Source organism: Pinus tabuliformis, chromosome 4_2, assembly GCF_031772625.1.
Source record: "Pinus tabuliformis cultivar Carrire ecotype Pingquan chromosome 4_2, CPIR1, whole genome shotgun sequence".
Classification (NCBI taxonomy): domain Eukaryota; kingdom Viridiplantae; phylum Streptophyta; class Pinopsida; order Pinales; family Pinaceae; genus Pinus; species Pinus tabuliformis.
Genome location: NC_142304.1, coordinates 889571146 through 889586108, shown reverse-complemented (window position 1 = coordinate 889586108; position 14963 = coordinate 889571146). Strand labels below are relative to the sequence as shown.

The 14963-nt window shown below is 41.4% G+C and overlaps 1 protein-coding gene across 1 annotated transcript; it reads right to left on the bottom strand.

Moving 5' to 3' along the window:
* Positions 1 to 4727: 4727 nt before the first annotated feature.
* Positions 4728 to 13371, bottom strand: LOC149172559 (uncharacterized). Its single transcript, XM_089426370.1, has 4 exons — positions 13237 to 13371; positions 12763 to 12915; positions 7560 to 8051; positions 4728 to 5180 (listed from the first exon to the last, which is right to left on the bottom strand). The coding sequence occupies exons 1-4, from the start codon at positions 13369 to 13371 to the stop codon at positions 4728 to 4730; spliced, it is 1233 nt and encodes a 410-aa protein (XP_089282496.1).
* Between the last annotated feature and the right edge of the window lie 1592 nt (positions 13372 to 14963).

Sequence of the window (14963 nt, the reverse complement as noted above, 5' to 3'; positions counted from 1 at the left end):
GAGCCTCGATTTATGGGCCCACAATGCCTATCTGCAATGCTTCTCATCGTCTCACTTGCCTTATGGGCCAATGATTCATTCATCTTTTCAAGAATTGTGCTTTGTTCTTGGAATATTGAAGGCCCTCGCCACACACGTGCTTCCTTTTCGGGGTTCTTTGATCATGTTGCTTCCACAGATTCTTGCTGCCGCTCTTTCTGATCAAAGCCATGCCTGGTCCATCCATGCTCCAGCCGCAGTTGAAGCAAACAAACCCGTTGACACTACACTCCAACACCGCCAACAATAGCCATTCGACTTCTTTCAGCTACACCTGTCACAATGAGGTATTTTACTTCCAACGCCATGCAATGAAGGATTAAAAAAAGATACTTTATATGGAACCAATTGTTTCTGCAGTATACCAGTGGAATATTTCTGAGAGCCTATGGATATATTAATGAAAAGCCAACCACATCCACAAGCTCTTACCTTCTCACGCGCCGCAAACCCATGTAGGGAATGAAAGATGTGTCGCTCCTCTGAAACGAGACCTCGTTCAACATCATGACAGCTGCAAACAAAATATTTGAAAATGAAAAAACTCTAAATGCCTAAATGATGGGGACAACACTTTTCAAAGCTCGTTCTCCACATCCTCATTACCCCTAGATAAAAATCTTCCACCACAACCAGCAAATCCTTGGCCATGCCATTGGCGCATCGACCTCTGGAGGGTCCGATAAATATGATGCCAGCAATGGATCATTCCTTGGTCGACTGGGTGAATCCAATACAAGCCGTGGTATTTCCCTATCGCTGTCCTTGTCCCAGTTTGAAAACCCAAGCATCTAGCAAACAATTCAAACAAAAGATACACAAACATAAATTCACAAAGACACATTTTCATTATTTACAAACTCGGTTACAATTTAAGGCATCTCAACCTTAATCACCAATTCTCCCAAAACTACATTGTATCCTCTTCCTTCCACTCTCTCACATGCACAGGTTTTTTTTCTCTGTTTCTTGATTCACTAATGAATTCTTAATATCCTGTTATACATACATGGCAGTTTTAACTGAATTTTTAACTAAAATTTGTTCACTAACTGAATTTTATTCACGATTGGCCTATTTTTCCACTTGTCTTCGTTCTCTAGTTTTTTTTTTTCATTAAGGTGCTCAGATGCTCCCACATCAGACTCCCAAGGTACAAAAATTTATGACCTCCTGGTCATATGCGTTTCCTTGTCCTTAGCAATTCTACCCACTATTTCACTTCTTCAATGGAACTGCCTTCATGCTCCTCTTTGAGCTACAACCAAACCTCTGTAATAGCAAGTCCTCCTTGCTACTAGATACCTTACCAAGCTTCTCTCCTGATCTTAGTATTTCAATATCTCTGTGGTTCTCTCCTCTCAAACCAATTGAGCACTCCTGCTGTAGGTTTGCTGCAATCTTCTCACCTTCACAAAATAAAATAAAAAATTACAAGCTTACAAATCTTCAGCAAAACTATACCTGTTCTTTCTTCGCATGCAAAAACTCCTTTCTGTAGGAAATCCTTTCCTGCTCTAATACCACTTGATGGGTCCAGCCCTTTTGAAACTCGTGATTAATCAATGGTCAAGAGATGATTAGTCTGTTGATTACAATAATTAAACTCTCAATGATTTGATAGTGGATATTTTTTTATTGTTTATTAATGACTGGTACCTGTGAATTGATGTAAGGGAAACACCTATCCCGTCCTTGAAATTCGTTGTCCTGCCTTTGGATTACACACTAAACCCTTGTTCATTTTGTATTTTCGTTTCATTCTTCAGTGGCTGAGAGGGTTTCTAGACTATTCCTCTGCGATTCTGGTGGTTTTCTCTGTGGCGTTCAGCTTCAGCCTCTCCTCTGTTCACTGGTTCTGTTGGTATTTTTCAACCATAACATTGTTCCTCGTCTGGATCCTGAGATTCGGATGGCTCTATCCATTCTTCCTGCTCCGTCAATGAGCTTGTGGGGTTTGAGACCTGGCCCTCGGTGGCCTAGTACTGGGCTCCTCTGCCTTGTAGGTTTCGTGGGTGTTGTTTGTGGTTACAGTCTTCTGAATGCATTTGTTCTTACACTGTCTTCTTCTCTCGCCATATGTATTCTTCGATCTGATTGGTTCTGTGACTGTGGTTTAACAGGTTGCTGCCATCTGGGAACTCGATGTTCGACCTCAACTCGTCGACTAAACGGTGCTAAGTCTGCTCTCTATGCTTTAGATGTTCAGTTGGTTTTTTTGGTTGGACTAAGGGTCTTGCTCCTCTGTTAGCAGGGCTCCCTTTATGGCTGGTGACCGGTCAAAACCTTCCTTCAGTTGGACGCTACTCTTCTGGTAAGAAAAATCTCACAAACCCTCTTTGCACATTACTCCATTTCAAGGTTTCAAAGGTTCCACGGTTCTAACTTCTGGTTGTTGTCTTTGCACGTGGCTTGTCGAGCACTCTGGGTGTGGACTCCAGTTTGGCTATTGCTGGCTCAAACGGGTAGGGTCTTTTCTTATTATCTCTTGTCAACAATTGGGGTTTCTAGGGTCTGAGCCTCGGCTCTCCTATCAGTCGTTTCTGGTTCAACTTTGTCAATAGCTTTGAGATGGGTACTCTCTGTAAGGTCTTCTCTAGGTGTAGCATTCACAGTTAGTTTGCTTGTTTTTCAGTACTGGGGTTTTGAACCTAGTCCCCTTGTTGAACATGCAATGTATTTTGTATATTTTGGGACTGTAAATGATTCAGAAATTTGTATAATTCTGCTTGTGTTATTTTCGTAAAGAAATTACAATGTTTCAGTTGGAATGGTACCTGGTAAATTCTGTAATGGTTTTGTTCTTGTATGAAACCCTCTGTATGCTCTAGTGACTTCTTTTGCCTAAAATGCTCAGAGTGTTCTGCAACTGTAGCTCTTTATTGTTGCTGGGTGCCTTTGGTATTTGACCATAGCCTCATTCGTAGATTCGATGTGGTCACTTCCACCTGCTCTCAGCTTCGTTAATTCTGTTGTTTCTTTGATGCCTGTAGAAAACGATTATACTGCCAGTTCTTGCTACTGTTTGTAAATGCATTCAATTTATCATGAATGGAAAGAAAGAAAGAAAGTACTTAGTTATGAATGGACTCAGATGATCCTGAAAAAAAAAACTCTTGTATAATTTTATTTTCTATTTCTACTATGATCAAAAATCAACCTAGAAAATGTCTCAACTGTTCCTTTTTGTATGATTTGTTGAATAGTTGTAGAAACTGTCAACAGTTACAAGTAGTTACATTGGATAACTGTTAATGTATGTTCACCTATTTCTATAATTAATTCAAAACATAAACTAAAGGAAATTAAAATGAAATTAAAAACATAACTTGCTATCAAGTCCTAAATGCTAGAAATTAAAAGGAAATTAAAAGACTCAAGTACAATGACCTGTCAACTTGTACACATGTAACCCATGAGACAAAACACGTTCATTTTCTTCACCCTAGGCTAGGTGCTCCTACATTAGGCTCCCGGGGTTACAAAAATTCATGGCTTCATTCCATGAGCTCCTCGATAGAATATCCTACATGTTGTATCTGCGCCGCATCAAGCCACGAACTGTCCTTAATGGGAAGGTCCTTCCACTTGACACAATACTGAAGGTACTCTTTTCTGCAAGTTCGCTTGGCCACCTGTGCGTTAAGAATTCTCTTGATCTCAAGGGGCTGAGCTGAAGGCATTTGCCTCGTCCAAAAACCGCTTTCCATCTAGGTGTCCCATTCTAGCCGTGCCACACTGTCATCTTCAGGACTGGTAGTGTATGGAAACAGGTCTACCACGTTGAAGATAGGCGATATGCCTATTCTTGGGGGTAGCTGTAATTCATAGGCATTCGCAGAGAATTTACGCAGAATTTTACAAGGGCCAATCTTTTTAAACTTCAACTTGTTGTACTCACCCCTAGGGAATTTTTCTTTGCGTAAATGTGTGAGAACGTCATCTCCCACAGTAAACTGTACCTCCCACTATTTTAGATCTTCTTGTTGTTTATACCATTGACTACTCTCCTGCAACTTAGATTTTACCTGCTCATGTAGGTCATTCATCGCCTTGGCGAAATCTTCCCTGTCAACACTCCTTCGTTCTAGCTATCCTATGTCTCGTAGTTCATGCACTCCACGAGGATGCATGCCATACAAGATCTGAAAAGGACTGTATTCTATGCTTCGATTCGGCGCATCGTTATAAGCGAATTCCCCATGGGCAAGTACACGATCCCACATCTGGGAATTTTCTCCAATCAAGCTCCATAGCAAGTTTCCCAAACTCCTGTCCACCACATCCGTTTGTCCATTGATCTGCGAGTGATAAGTAGAGTTGAAATTCAATTGTGTGCCCAACTTATTCCACAAGGTGCACCAGAAATTTCCTGTAAATTTCATGTCCCTGTCGGAGATAATGGACATAGGTAGGCCATGCAGCCTGACTATCTCCGTGAAAAACAAGTGTGCTATGTGAGTGGCATCACTAGTTTTCTAACAAGGGATGAAATGTGCCATCCTTCAGAACCGGTCCACTATTACCATCATAGAGTCGTAACCCCGTTGCATTCTTGGTAGACCCAAGACAAAGTCCAAGCTGAATAAGTCCCACGGTCTACTCGGAATAGGCAATGACATCTAGAGTCCCATTTTCTGACTGTGTCCTTTAGCCAACTGACACACTTTACACCTAGTTACAAATTGCTACACACCCCTTCGCATCCTTGTCCAGTAATAAAAGTGACTGAGCTGATGTAAGCTCTTATGAATGTCGAAATTTCCGTCAAGACCTCCATTGTGCTTCTCCCGAATGATGTTCTCCCTCATTGAACAGTCGGGAATACATAGCTGTCCTCCTTTAAATAATAGTTTCTCCTGTAAGTTATAGTCTAGCCATGGACTATTGTTCCTCAACAAAGGATTCTGGCAGGCTTCATAAGCCTCCTTGAAATCCACATCCGTCTGGTACAAGTCTTTCAAGTGTTCAAAACCCAACACTTGTATCGTGCTCTCCTGTAAGACCAAAGCTCTCTTGCTCAACGCATCTGCTACATTGTTGGCCTGTCCACTAATATGCTTCAATACAAACGTGAAGCTCTGCAAGTACTCAACCCACTTTGCATGCTTGTAGTTCAGCTTATGTTGTTGCATAATGCACTGCAATGCAGAATTATCAAAAAACAAAACAAATTCATTACCGAGCAAATAGTGTCTCCAATGCTTTAATGCTTCGATGATAGCATAGAACTCCTTATCGTAAGACGAGTACTTATGCCTGCTTTCATTAAACTTTTCACTTAAAAAAGCAATCGGTTTGTCTTCCTGGCTGAGTATGGCCCCAATGGTTGTACCACTAGCATCACAATGAACTTGGAACAGTTTGTTAAAATCAGGCAACCTCAAAATCAGTCTTTTAGTGATCTTCTTTTTCAAGGCCTGGAAGCTTTTCTATGTCACTTCAACCCAACAGAAAGGTTGACTTGCCTTTTTGATTATTTCCAACATAGGTGTGCCGATCTCACTAAAATTCCTTATGAACTTATGATAGAAACTTGCCAACCCATGAAAACTACGAACTTCGAATAGACTTTTTGGGGATGGCCAGCTAATGATAGCTGCAATCTTTTTTGGGTCCATTTTCAGCTCATTTTCTGCAATTACAAAACCCAAATAAATCTATTCGCTCTGAAGAAAAGAACATTTTTTTTAGATTTATCAGCAACTTGTTTTGCTGTAACTTCTCCAGCACGCTTCGAACGTGTTGAAAATGTTCTTCTCTGGTTTTACTGAAAATCAGTATATCATCAAGATATATAATCACGAACTTTCCAATGAATTCTTTCAACATCTCATTCATCAATCACATAAAAGTACTAGGGGAATTTCTTAACCTGAATGGCATCACCAGCCACTCATACAGACCTTCATTGGTTTTGAAAGTTGTTTTCCATTCGTCCCCTTCTTTAATTCTGATCTGGTGGTATCCACTCTTCAGATCGATTTTTGAGAAATACGCTGCCCCACTTAAGCAGTCCATCATGTCACCCAATTGTGGCAATGGGAACCTGTACCTGATGGTAACCTTATTGATGGCTCTCGAATCTGTGCACATTCGCCACTCTCCTCCTTTCTTGGGAGCTAAAACTTTCAGAATTGCACAGGGACTTAAACTCTCCCTTATCAACCCCTTATCCAACAATTCATGTACCTGTTTTCTAATCTCTTCATTGTACTTAGGACTCGGGCAGTATGCTGCCTTGTTTGGTAAATTAGCTCCAGGTATAAAGTATATGTGATGACTGATACTTCTCTTAGGAGGCAATTTATCTGGAAAATCATCCACCACAATGTCGTTGAACTCCTGCAACATTTCCTAAATTTCTTCAGGAAAATCTGCAATTTCAGTTTGTAACACCACTATTCTTGGCCTCCTCACAAAAACGTATTTTATCTCACTTTCTTCGATCTGTTTCAAGAATTCCTTTCCTCCCACCAGCAATGCTTTGACTCCACTAGTTTCTACTCTCTCCTCCTCCTTGATGGGTACAAGCGTGTACTTAATCCCATCCTTGACAAACTTGTAATAGTTTGTCTGTCCATCATGTACTACCTTTCTGTCATATTGCCATGGCCTTCCTAGCAGTATGTAACATACGTCCATAGGCATAATATCACATATAACCTTGTCCTTGTATCTACCAATATGGAACTCGACTTCACACTGTTCGTCAACCAACAGTTGATGGCCTTTCTTCAGCCACGACACCTTATATGGGGTGGGGTGCTTCAATCATTTCAAACCCAACTCTTCCACCATCTCCGTGGCAACTAGATTATCCATGCTCCCACTGTCAATAATCAGCTTGCAGCATTTCCCTTCTAATTTATAGACTGTTCGGAACAATGCCTTTCTTTGGGTTTGGTTAGCTATTTTCTTTGTTGGTTTCAGCAACACCTTATTCAAAATTAAGGATTCCCCTGTCTCCAGCACATTCTCTACCTCCCGGGTGGTGCCTCTGCTTCCTCTGCCTGTGCGACATACACTACTCTTTGGCCAAATTGTTCTCCTTCAGGACACTCAAAGGATCTGTGCCCCCACTTGTGTCACTTGTAGCATTGGTAGGTAGCTCCTCTACCTCTGCCATTTCCCCTTTCTCTCTGATATGGCCTTTCTCCTCGAGTGCTGCCCTCTTTTTCTCCTATCCTTGAAGTCTTGGAACTACTGCCCTCTTCACTATTGTCGGTAGCTCTTGCTCTACCAAAAGATTGTCCTTTCCCTTTACCAGTTCCTCGTCCTCTCTTGGCATTCTGCTTTCTTGTGATCTTCTCTTCTTCCTTTTAGGCACTCTGGTATGCTTCTTATATGTTTCTTGGATAAAGAATACTTATCTCATCCAATATCTCCAGCCTTAGGCCATTCACGAACCTTGTTGTCTTTTCTCGGGTGTCTTCCATTTAAACAACCCTAAAATTCCCCCGGTAGAATTCTTCAGTATATTATTTCACCGTCATTCCTCTCTGCTTCAGGTTCTGTACCTGTCGATGTAGAGCAATTGGGTAATATTTGGGCAAAAAGTTTCCCTTCATCTTGGCGACCATTCTTGGCCACTTCCTAATTGCCAATTTATTCATTCTTCTTCTCTCTGCTTGGACACTATCCCACCACAAGGTTGTGTGTCCTTTCAGCTTGGTAGTAGTGAATTTAACTCTCCTATCTTCAATGACTTCCTCACATTCGAAATATTTGTCCAGCTCGCTAATCCAATCCAACAACACTTCTGTGGACAAACTGCCATCATAATTCAGAATCTCAGGCTTGGGCTTACTGTTAGCCAACAAGACTGATCTCAATAACCTGATTTTAGGTCCTTCCTCATCCGATCCATCTGTCGTAACTACAGTGTCTTCTTCATTGTCATCTCCTACTTCTATATCCCTTCTCCTTCCTGCCTCTATTGCTGCCAAACGAGCATTTAGGATCCTAATCTCTTCCCATAATCCTTCCTCTGCTACTCCTCGAATACCTCTCTGACGACCTCATCTTCCAACTTCCATTTCTTATGAAAAACTCAATCCTGCTCTAATACCAAAACTGATGGGTCTAGCCCTTTTGAACCTTGCGATTAATCAATGGTTAAGTGATGATTAGTCTGGTGATTACAATAATTAAACTCTCGGTGATTTGATAATGGATATTTTTTTATTGTTTATTAATGACTCGTACTTGTGAATTGATGTAAGGGAAACACTTGTCCCGTACTCGAAACTCGTTGTCCCGCCTTTAGATTACACACCAGACCCCTGTTCATTTGGAATTTTTCAGTTTGTTCTCTGGTGGCTGAGAGGGTTTCTAGACTGTTCCTTTGTGATTCTAGTGGTTGTCTCTGTGGCACTCGACTTCGGCCTCTCCTCTGTTCACTCGTTTTGTTGGTATTTTTCAACCACAACCTTGTTCCTCATCTAGATTCTGAGAGTGGTATGGCTCTGTCTATTCTTCCTACTCTGTCTATGAGCTTTTGGGGTTCGAGACCTGGTCCTCAGAGGCCTTCTACTGGGATACTCTACCTTATAGGTTTTGTGGGTGTTGTTTGTGGTTACAGTCTTTTAATGCATTTGTTCTTACACTGTCTTCTTCTCTCGCAATATGTATTCTTTGATTTGACTGGTTCTGTGACTGTGGTTTAACAGGTTTCCGCCATCTGGGAACTCGCAGTTCAGCCTTAACTCATTGGCTAAACAGTGGTAAGTCTGCTCTCTATGCTTTAGATGTTCAGTTGGTTTTTCTAGTTGTACTAAGGGTCTTGCTCCTCTATTAGCAGGGCTCCCTTGCTGGCTGGTGACCGGTCGAAACCTTCCTTTAGTTCAACGTTGCTCTTCTGGTAAGCAAAAGCTCACAAACCCTCTCTGCACATTACTCCATTTCAGGGTTTCAAAGGTTCCATGGTTCTAACTTTTTGTTGTTGTCTTCGCAGGTGGCTTGTCAAGCACTCTAGGTGTGGACTCCAGTTTGGATATTGCTAGCTCAAATGGGTAGGGTCTTTTCTTATTATCTCTTATCAACAATTGGGGTTTCTAGGGTCTGAGCCTCGACTCTCCTATCAGTCATTTCTGGTTCAACTTTGTCAATAGCTTTGAGATGGGTACTCTCTATCAGGTCTTCTCTAGGTGTAGAATTCACAATTAGTTTGCTTGTTTTTCGGTACTGGGGTTTTGAACCCAGTCCCGTTGTCAAACATGCAATGTATTTTGTATATTTTGGGATTGTAAATGATTCAGAAATTTGTATATTTCTGCTTGTGTTATTTTCATAAAGAAATTCAATGTTTCAGTTGGAATTGTACCTCGTAAATTTTGTAACGGTTTTGTTCTTGTATGAAACCCTCCATATGCTCTGGTGACTTCTTTTGCCTAAAATGCTCAACATGTTCTGCAACTTTAGCTCTTTATTGTTGTTGGGTGTCTTTGATATTTGACCATAGCCTCGTTCATAGATTCGATGTGGTCACTTCCACCTGCTCTCGGCTTCGTTAATTCTGTTGTTTCTTTGATGCCCATAGAAAATGATTATACTGCCAATTCTTGCTACTGTTTGTAAACGCATTCAATTTATCATGAATGGAAAGAAAGAAAGAAAGTACTTAGTTACGAATGGACTCAGATGATCTTGAAAAAAACTTTTGTATAATTTTAATTGCTTTTTTTTGCTATGATTGAAAACCAACCCGACAAATGTCTCAACTGTTCCTTTTTGTATGATTTGTTGAGCAGTTGTAGAAACTGTCAACAGTTACAAGTAGTTACATTGGATAATTGTTAATGTTTGTTCACCTAATTCTATAATTAATTCAAAACAAAAACTAAAGGAAATGAAAATGAAATTAAAAACATAACTTGCTATCAAGTCCTAAATGCTAGAAATTAAAAATAAATTAAAAGGCTCAGGTACAATGACCTGTCAACCTGTCAACATGTAACCCGTGAGACAAACACGTTCGTTTTGTTCACCCTAAGCTGGATGCCCCTACATCAGGCTCCCAGGGTAACAAAAATTCATGGCTCCGTTCCATGAGCTCCTTGACAGAATATCCTTCATGCTATATATGCACCGCATCAAGCCATGAATTTTCCTCAATGGGACGGTCCTTCCACTTGACAAGGTACTAAAGGTACTCTTTTCTGTGAGTTCGCTTGGCCACCTGTGTGTCGATAATTCTCTCGATCTCAAGGGGCTGAGCCGAAGGCATTTCCCTCATCCAAGAACCACTTTCTGTCTAGGTGTCTTGTTCTGGTCGTGTCGTATTGTCGTCTTCAGGACTGGCAGTGTATGGAAACATGTCTGCCACGTTGAAGGTAGGCGATATGCCTATTCCTAGGGGCGGCTGTAATTCATAGGCATTTGCAGGGAATTTACGCAGAATTTTTCAAGGGCCAATATTTTTAAAATTCAACTTGTACTCACCCCTAGGGAATCTTTCTTTGCGTAAATGTGCGATACGGTCATCTCCCACATTAAACTGTACCTCTCACTGTTTTAATTCTACTTGTTGTTTATACCACTGACTGTTGTCCTACAACTTAGATTTTACCTGCTCATGTAGGTCATTCATCACCTTGGCGAAATCTTCCCTGTCAGCACTCCTTCATTCTAGCTATCTTAGGTCCCGTAGTTCATGCACTTTGCGAGGATGCATGCCATACAAGATCTGAAAAGGACTGTATCCTATGCTTCGATTCCGCGAATTGTTATAACCGAATTCCACCTAGGCAAGTACACGATCCCACATCTGGGAATTTTCTCCAATCAAGCTCTGTAGTAGATTTCCCAAACTCCTGTTCACCACCTCCGTTTTTCCATCTGTCTGCAGGTGATAAGTCGAGCTGAAATTCAATTGTGTGCCCAACTTCTTCCACAAGGTGTGCTAGAAATGTCCTGTAAATTTCACGTACATATTGGAAACAATGGACCTAGGTAGGTCATGCAGCCAGATTATCTCCGTGAAAAACAAGTGTGCTACGTGAGTGGCATCACTGGTTTTCTTACAAGGGATGAAATGTGCCATCTTTGAGAACTGGTCCACTACTACCATCACAGAGTTGTAACCCCGCTGCATTCTTGGTAGACCCAAGACAAAATCTAAGCTGACTGAGTCCCACGGTCTACTTGGAATAGGCAGTGGTGTATAGATTCCTGCATTCTGACTGTGTCCTTTTGCCAACTGACACACGTTACACCTAGTTACAAATCGCTTCACATACCTTCGCATCTTTGGCCAGTAAAAAAAGTGACTTAGCTAATGTAAGGTCTTATCAATGCCAAAATGTCTGGCAAGACCTCCGTTGTGCTTCTCCCGAATGATGTTCTCCCTCATTGAACAGTTGGGAATACATAGTTATCCTCCTTTAAATAACAGTTTCTCTTGTAAGTTATAGTCTAGCCATGGACTATTCTTCCTCAACAAAGGATTCTGGTAGGCTTCATAAGCCTCCTTGAAATCCACATTCATCTGAAACAAGTCTTTCAAGTTTTCAAAACCCAGCACTTGTATTGTGCTCTCCTGTAAGAGAAAAGCTCTCTTGCTCAACGCATTTGCTACCTTGTTGGCCTGTCCATTAATATGCTTCAATATGAACGTGAAGCTCTGTAAGTACTCAACCCACTTTGCATGCTTGTGGTTCAACTTATGCTGTTGAATGCAAAATTATCAGAAAACAAAACAAATTGATTACCGAGCAAATAGTGTCTCCAATGCTTTAATGCTTGGACGACCGCATAGAACTCCTTGTCATAAGACGAGTACTTCTACCTGCTTTCATTCAACTTTTCATAGAAATAAGCAACCGGTTTGTCTTCCTGGCTGAGTATGGCCCTAATGGCTATACCACTAGCATCACAACGAACTTGGAACAATTTGCTAAAATCGGGCAACCTAAAAATCAGTCTTTCAGTGATCTTCTTCTTCAAGGTCTGGAAGATTTTCTCTACCGCTTCAGTCCAACAGAAAGGATGAATTGCCTTTTTGATTGTGTCCAACATAGGTGCAAAAATCTCACTAAAATTCCTTGTGAACTTACGATAGAAACTTGCTAACCCATGAAAACCATGAACTTCAAACAGACTTTTTGGGGATGGCTAGCTAATGATAGCTCCAATCTTTTTTGGGTCCATTTTCAGCACATTTTCTGCAATTACAAAACCCAAATAAATCAATTCCCTCTGAAGAAAAAAAAAACATTTTTTCAGATTTATCAGCAACTTGTTTTGTTGTAAATTCTCTAGCACACTTCGAACGTGTCGAAAATGTTCTTCTCTGGTTTTACTGAAAATCAGTATATCATCAAGATATACAATCACGAACTTTCCAATGAATTCTTTCAACATCTCATTCATCAATCACATAAAAATACTAGGGGTATTTCTTAACCCGAATGGCATCACCAACCACTCATACAGACCTTCATTGGTTTTGAAAGTTGTTTTCCATTCGTCCCCTTCTCTGATTCTGATCTGGTGGTATCCACTCTTCAGATCGATTTTCAAGAAATACGCTGCCCCACTTAAGCAGTCCATCATGTCATCCATTCGTGGCAATGGGAACATGTACCTGATGGTAATCTTACTGATGGCTCTCAAATCTATGCACATTCGCCATTGTCCTCCATTCTTGGGAGCTAAAACTACCGGAATTGCACAGTGACTTAAACTCACCCTTATCAGCCCCTTATCTAGTAATTCCTGTACCTGTTTTATGATCTCCTCATTGTCCTTAGGACTCATGCGGTACACTGCCTTGTTCGGTAAACTAGCTTCGGTTATAAAGTCTATTTGATGACTGATACTTCTCTTAGGAGGCAATTTATCCAGCAAATCATCCACCACAATTTCGTTGAACTCCTGCAACATGTCCTAAATTTCTTCAGGAAAATCTGCAATTTCAGTGTGTAACACCACTATTCTTGGCCTCCTCACAACAATGTATTTTATCTCGTTGTCTTCGATCTGTTTCAAAAATTCCTTTCCTCCCACCAGAAATGCTTTGACTCCACTAGTTTCTGCTGTCTCCTCCTCCTTGATGGGTACAAGCGTGTGCTTAATCCCATCCTTGACAAACTTGTAAAAGTTTGTCTTTCCATCATTTACTACCTTTCTGTCATACTGTCGTGGCCTTCCTAGCAGTATGTGACATACGTCCATAGGCATAATATCACAAATAACCTTGTCCTTGTATCTGCCAATACGGAACTCGACTTCACATTGTTCGTCAACCAATAGTTGATGGCCATTCTGTAGCCATGACACCTTATATGGGGTGGGGTGCTTCAACCATTTCAAACCCAACTTCTCCACCATCTCCGTGGCAACTAGATTATCTGTGCTCCCACTGTCAATAATCAGCTTGCAGCATTTTCTGTGTGATTTACAGACTGTCCAGAACAATGCCTTTCTTTGGGTTTGGTCAGCTGTTTCCTTTGCTGGTTTTAGCAGCACCTTATTCAAAATCAAGCCTTCCCCTGTCTCTGGTACATTCTCTACCTCCTAGGGTGGTGCCTATGCTTCCTCTGGATGTGCGACATACGCTCCACTTTGGCCAGCTTGTTCTCCTTCAGGACACTCAAAGGATTTGTTCCCCCACTTGTTGCACTTGTTCGGTAAACTAGCTTCGGTTATAAAGTCTATTTGATGACTGATACTTCTCTTAGGAGGCAATTTATCCAGCAAATCATCCACCACAATTTCGTTGAACTCCTACAACATGTCCTAAATTTCTTCAGGAAAATCTGCAATTTCAATGTGTAACACCACTATTCTTGGCCTCCTCACAACAGTGTATTTTATCTCGTTGTCTTCGATCTGTTTCAAAAATTCCTTTCCTCCCACCAGCAATGCTTTGACTCCACTAGTTTCTGTTGTCTCCTCCTCCTTGATGGGTACAAGCGTGTGCTTAATCCCATCCTTGACAAACTTGTAACAGTTTGTCTTTCCATCATGTACTACCTTTCTGTCATACTGCCATGGCCTTCCTAGCAGTATGTGACATACGTCCATAGGCATAATATCACAAATAACCTTGTCCTTGTATCTGCCAATATGGAACTCGACTTCACATTGTTCGTCAACCAATAGTTGATGGCCATTCTGTAGCCATGACACCTTATATGGGGTGGGGTGCTTCAACCATTTCAAACCCAACTTCTCCACCATCTTCGTGGCAACTAGATTATCTGTGCTCCCACTGTCAATAATCAGCTTGCAGCATTTTCTGTGTGATTTACAGACTGTCCAGAACAATGCCTTTCTTTGGGTTTGGTCAGCTGTTTCCTTTGCTGGTTTTAGCAGCACCTTATTCAAAATCAAGCCTTCCCCTGTCTCTGGTACATTCTCTACCTCCTAGGGTGGTGCCTATGCTTCCTCTGGATGTGCGACATACGCTCCACTTTGGCCAGCTTGTTCTCCTTCAGGACACTCAAAGGATCTGTTCCCCCACTTGTGGCACTTGTAGCACTGGTAGGTAGCTCCTCTGCCTCTGCCATTTCCCCTTCCTCTCTGATATGGCCTTCCTCCTCTAGTGTTGCCCTCTTTTTCTGTTGTCCCTGAAGTTTTGGAACTGCTGCCCTCTTCACTATTGTTGGCAGCTCTTCCTCTGCCAAAAGATTGTCCTTTCCCTCTGCCAGTTCCTCATCCTCTCCTGGCATTCTGATTTCTTGTAATCTTTTCTTCTGCCTTCAAGGCACTCTGGTATGCTTCTTCTATGTTCCTCAGGGAAAGAATACTTATCTCATCGAATATGTCCAGCCTTAGGCCATTCACAAACCCTAGTGTCTTTTCTGGGGTGTATTCCGTATAACTAGCCCTCAAATTCACCCGGTAGAATTCTTCAGTATATTCTTTCACCGTCATTCCTCTATGCTTCAGGTTCTATACCTGTCGATGCAGAGCAATCT

Coding starts and splice junctions, on each gene's coding strand:
- LOC149172559 (XM_089426370.1), bottom strand. CDS start 13,371: ATGGTGGAGAAGTTGGGTTTGAAATGGTTGAAGCACCCCACCCCATAT. Junction 12,916..13,236: donor TTGGCAGATACAAGGACAAG/GTTATTTGTGAT, acceptor GACATGTTGCAG/GAGTTCAACGAAATTGTGGT. Junction 5,181..7,559: donor CAATTGCTCTACATCGACAG/GTACAGAACCTG, acceptor TCTGCATTGCAG/TGCATTATGCAACAACATAA.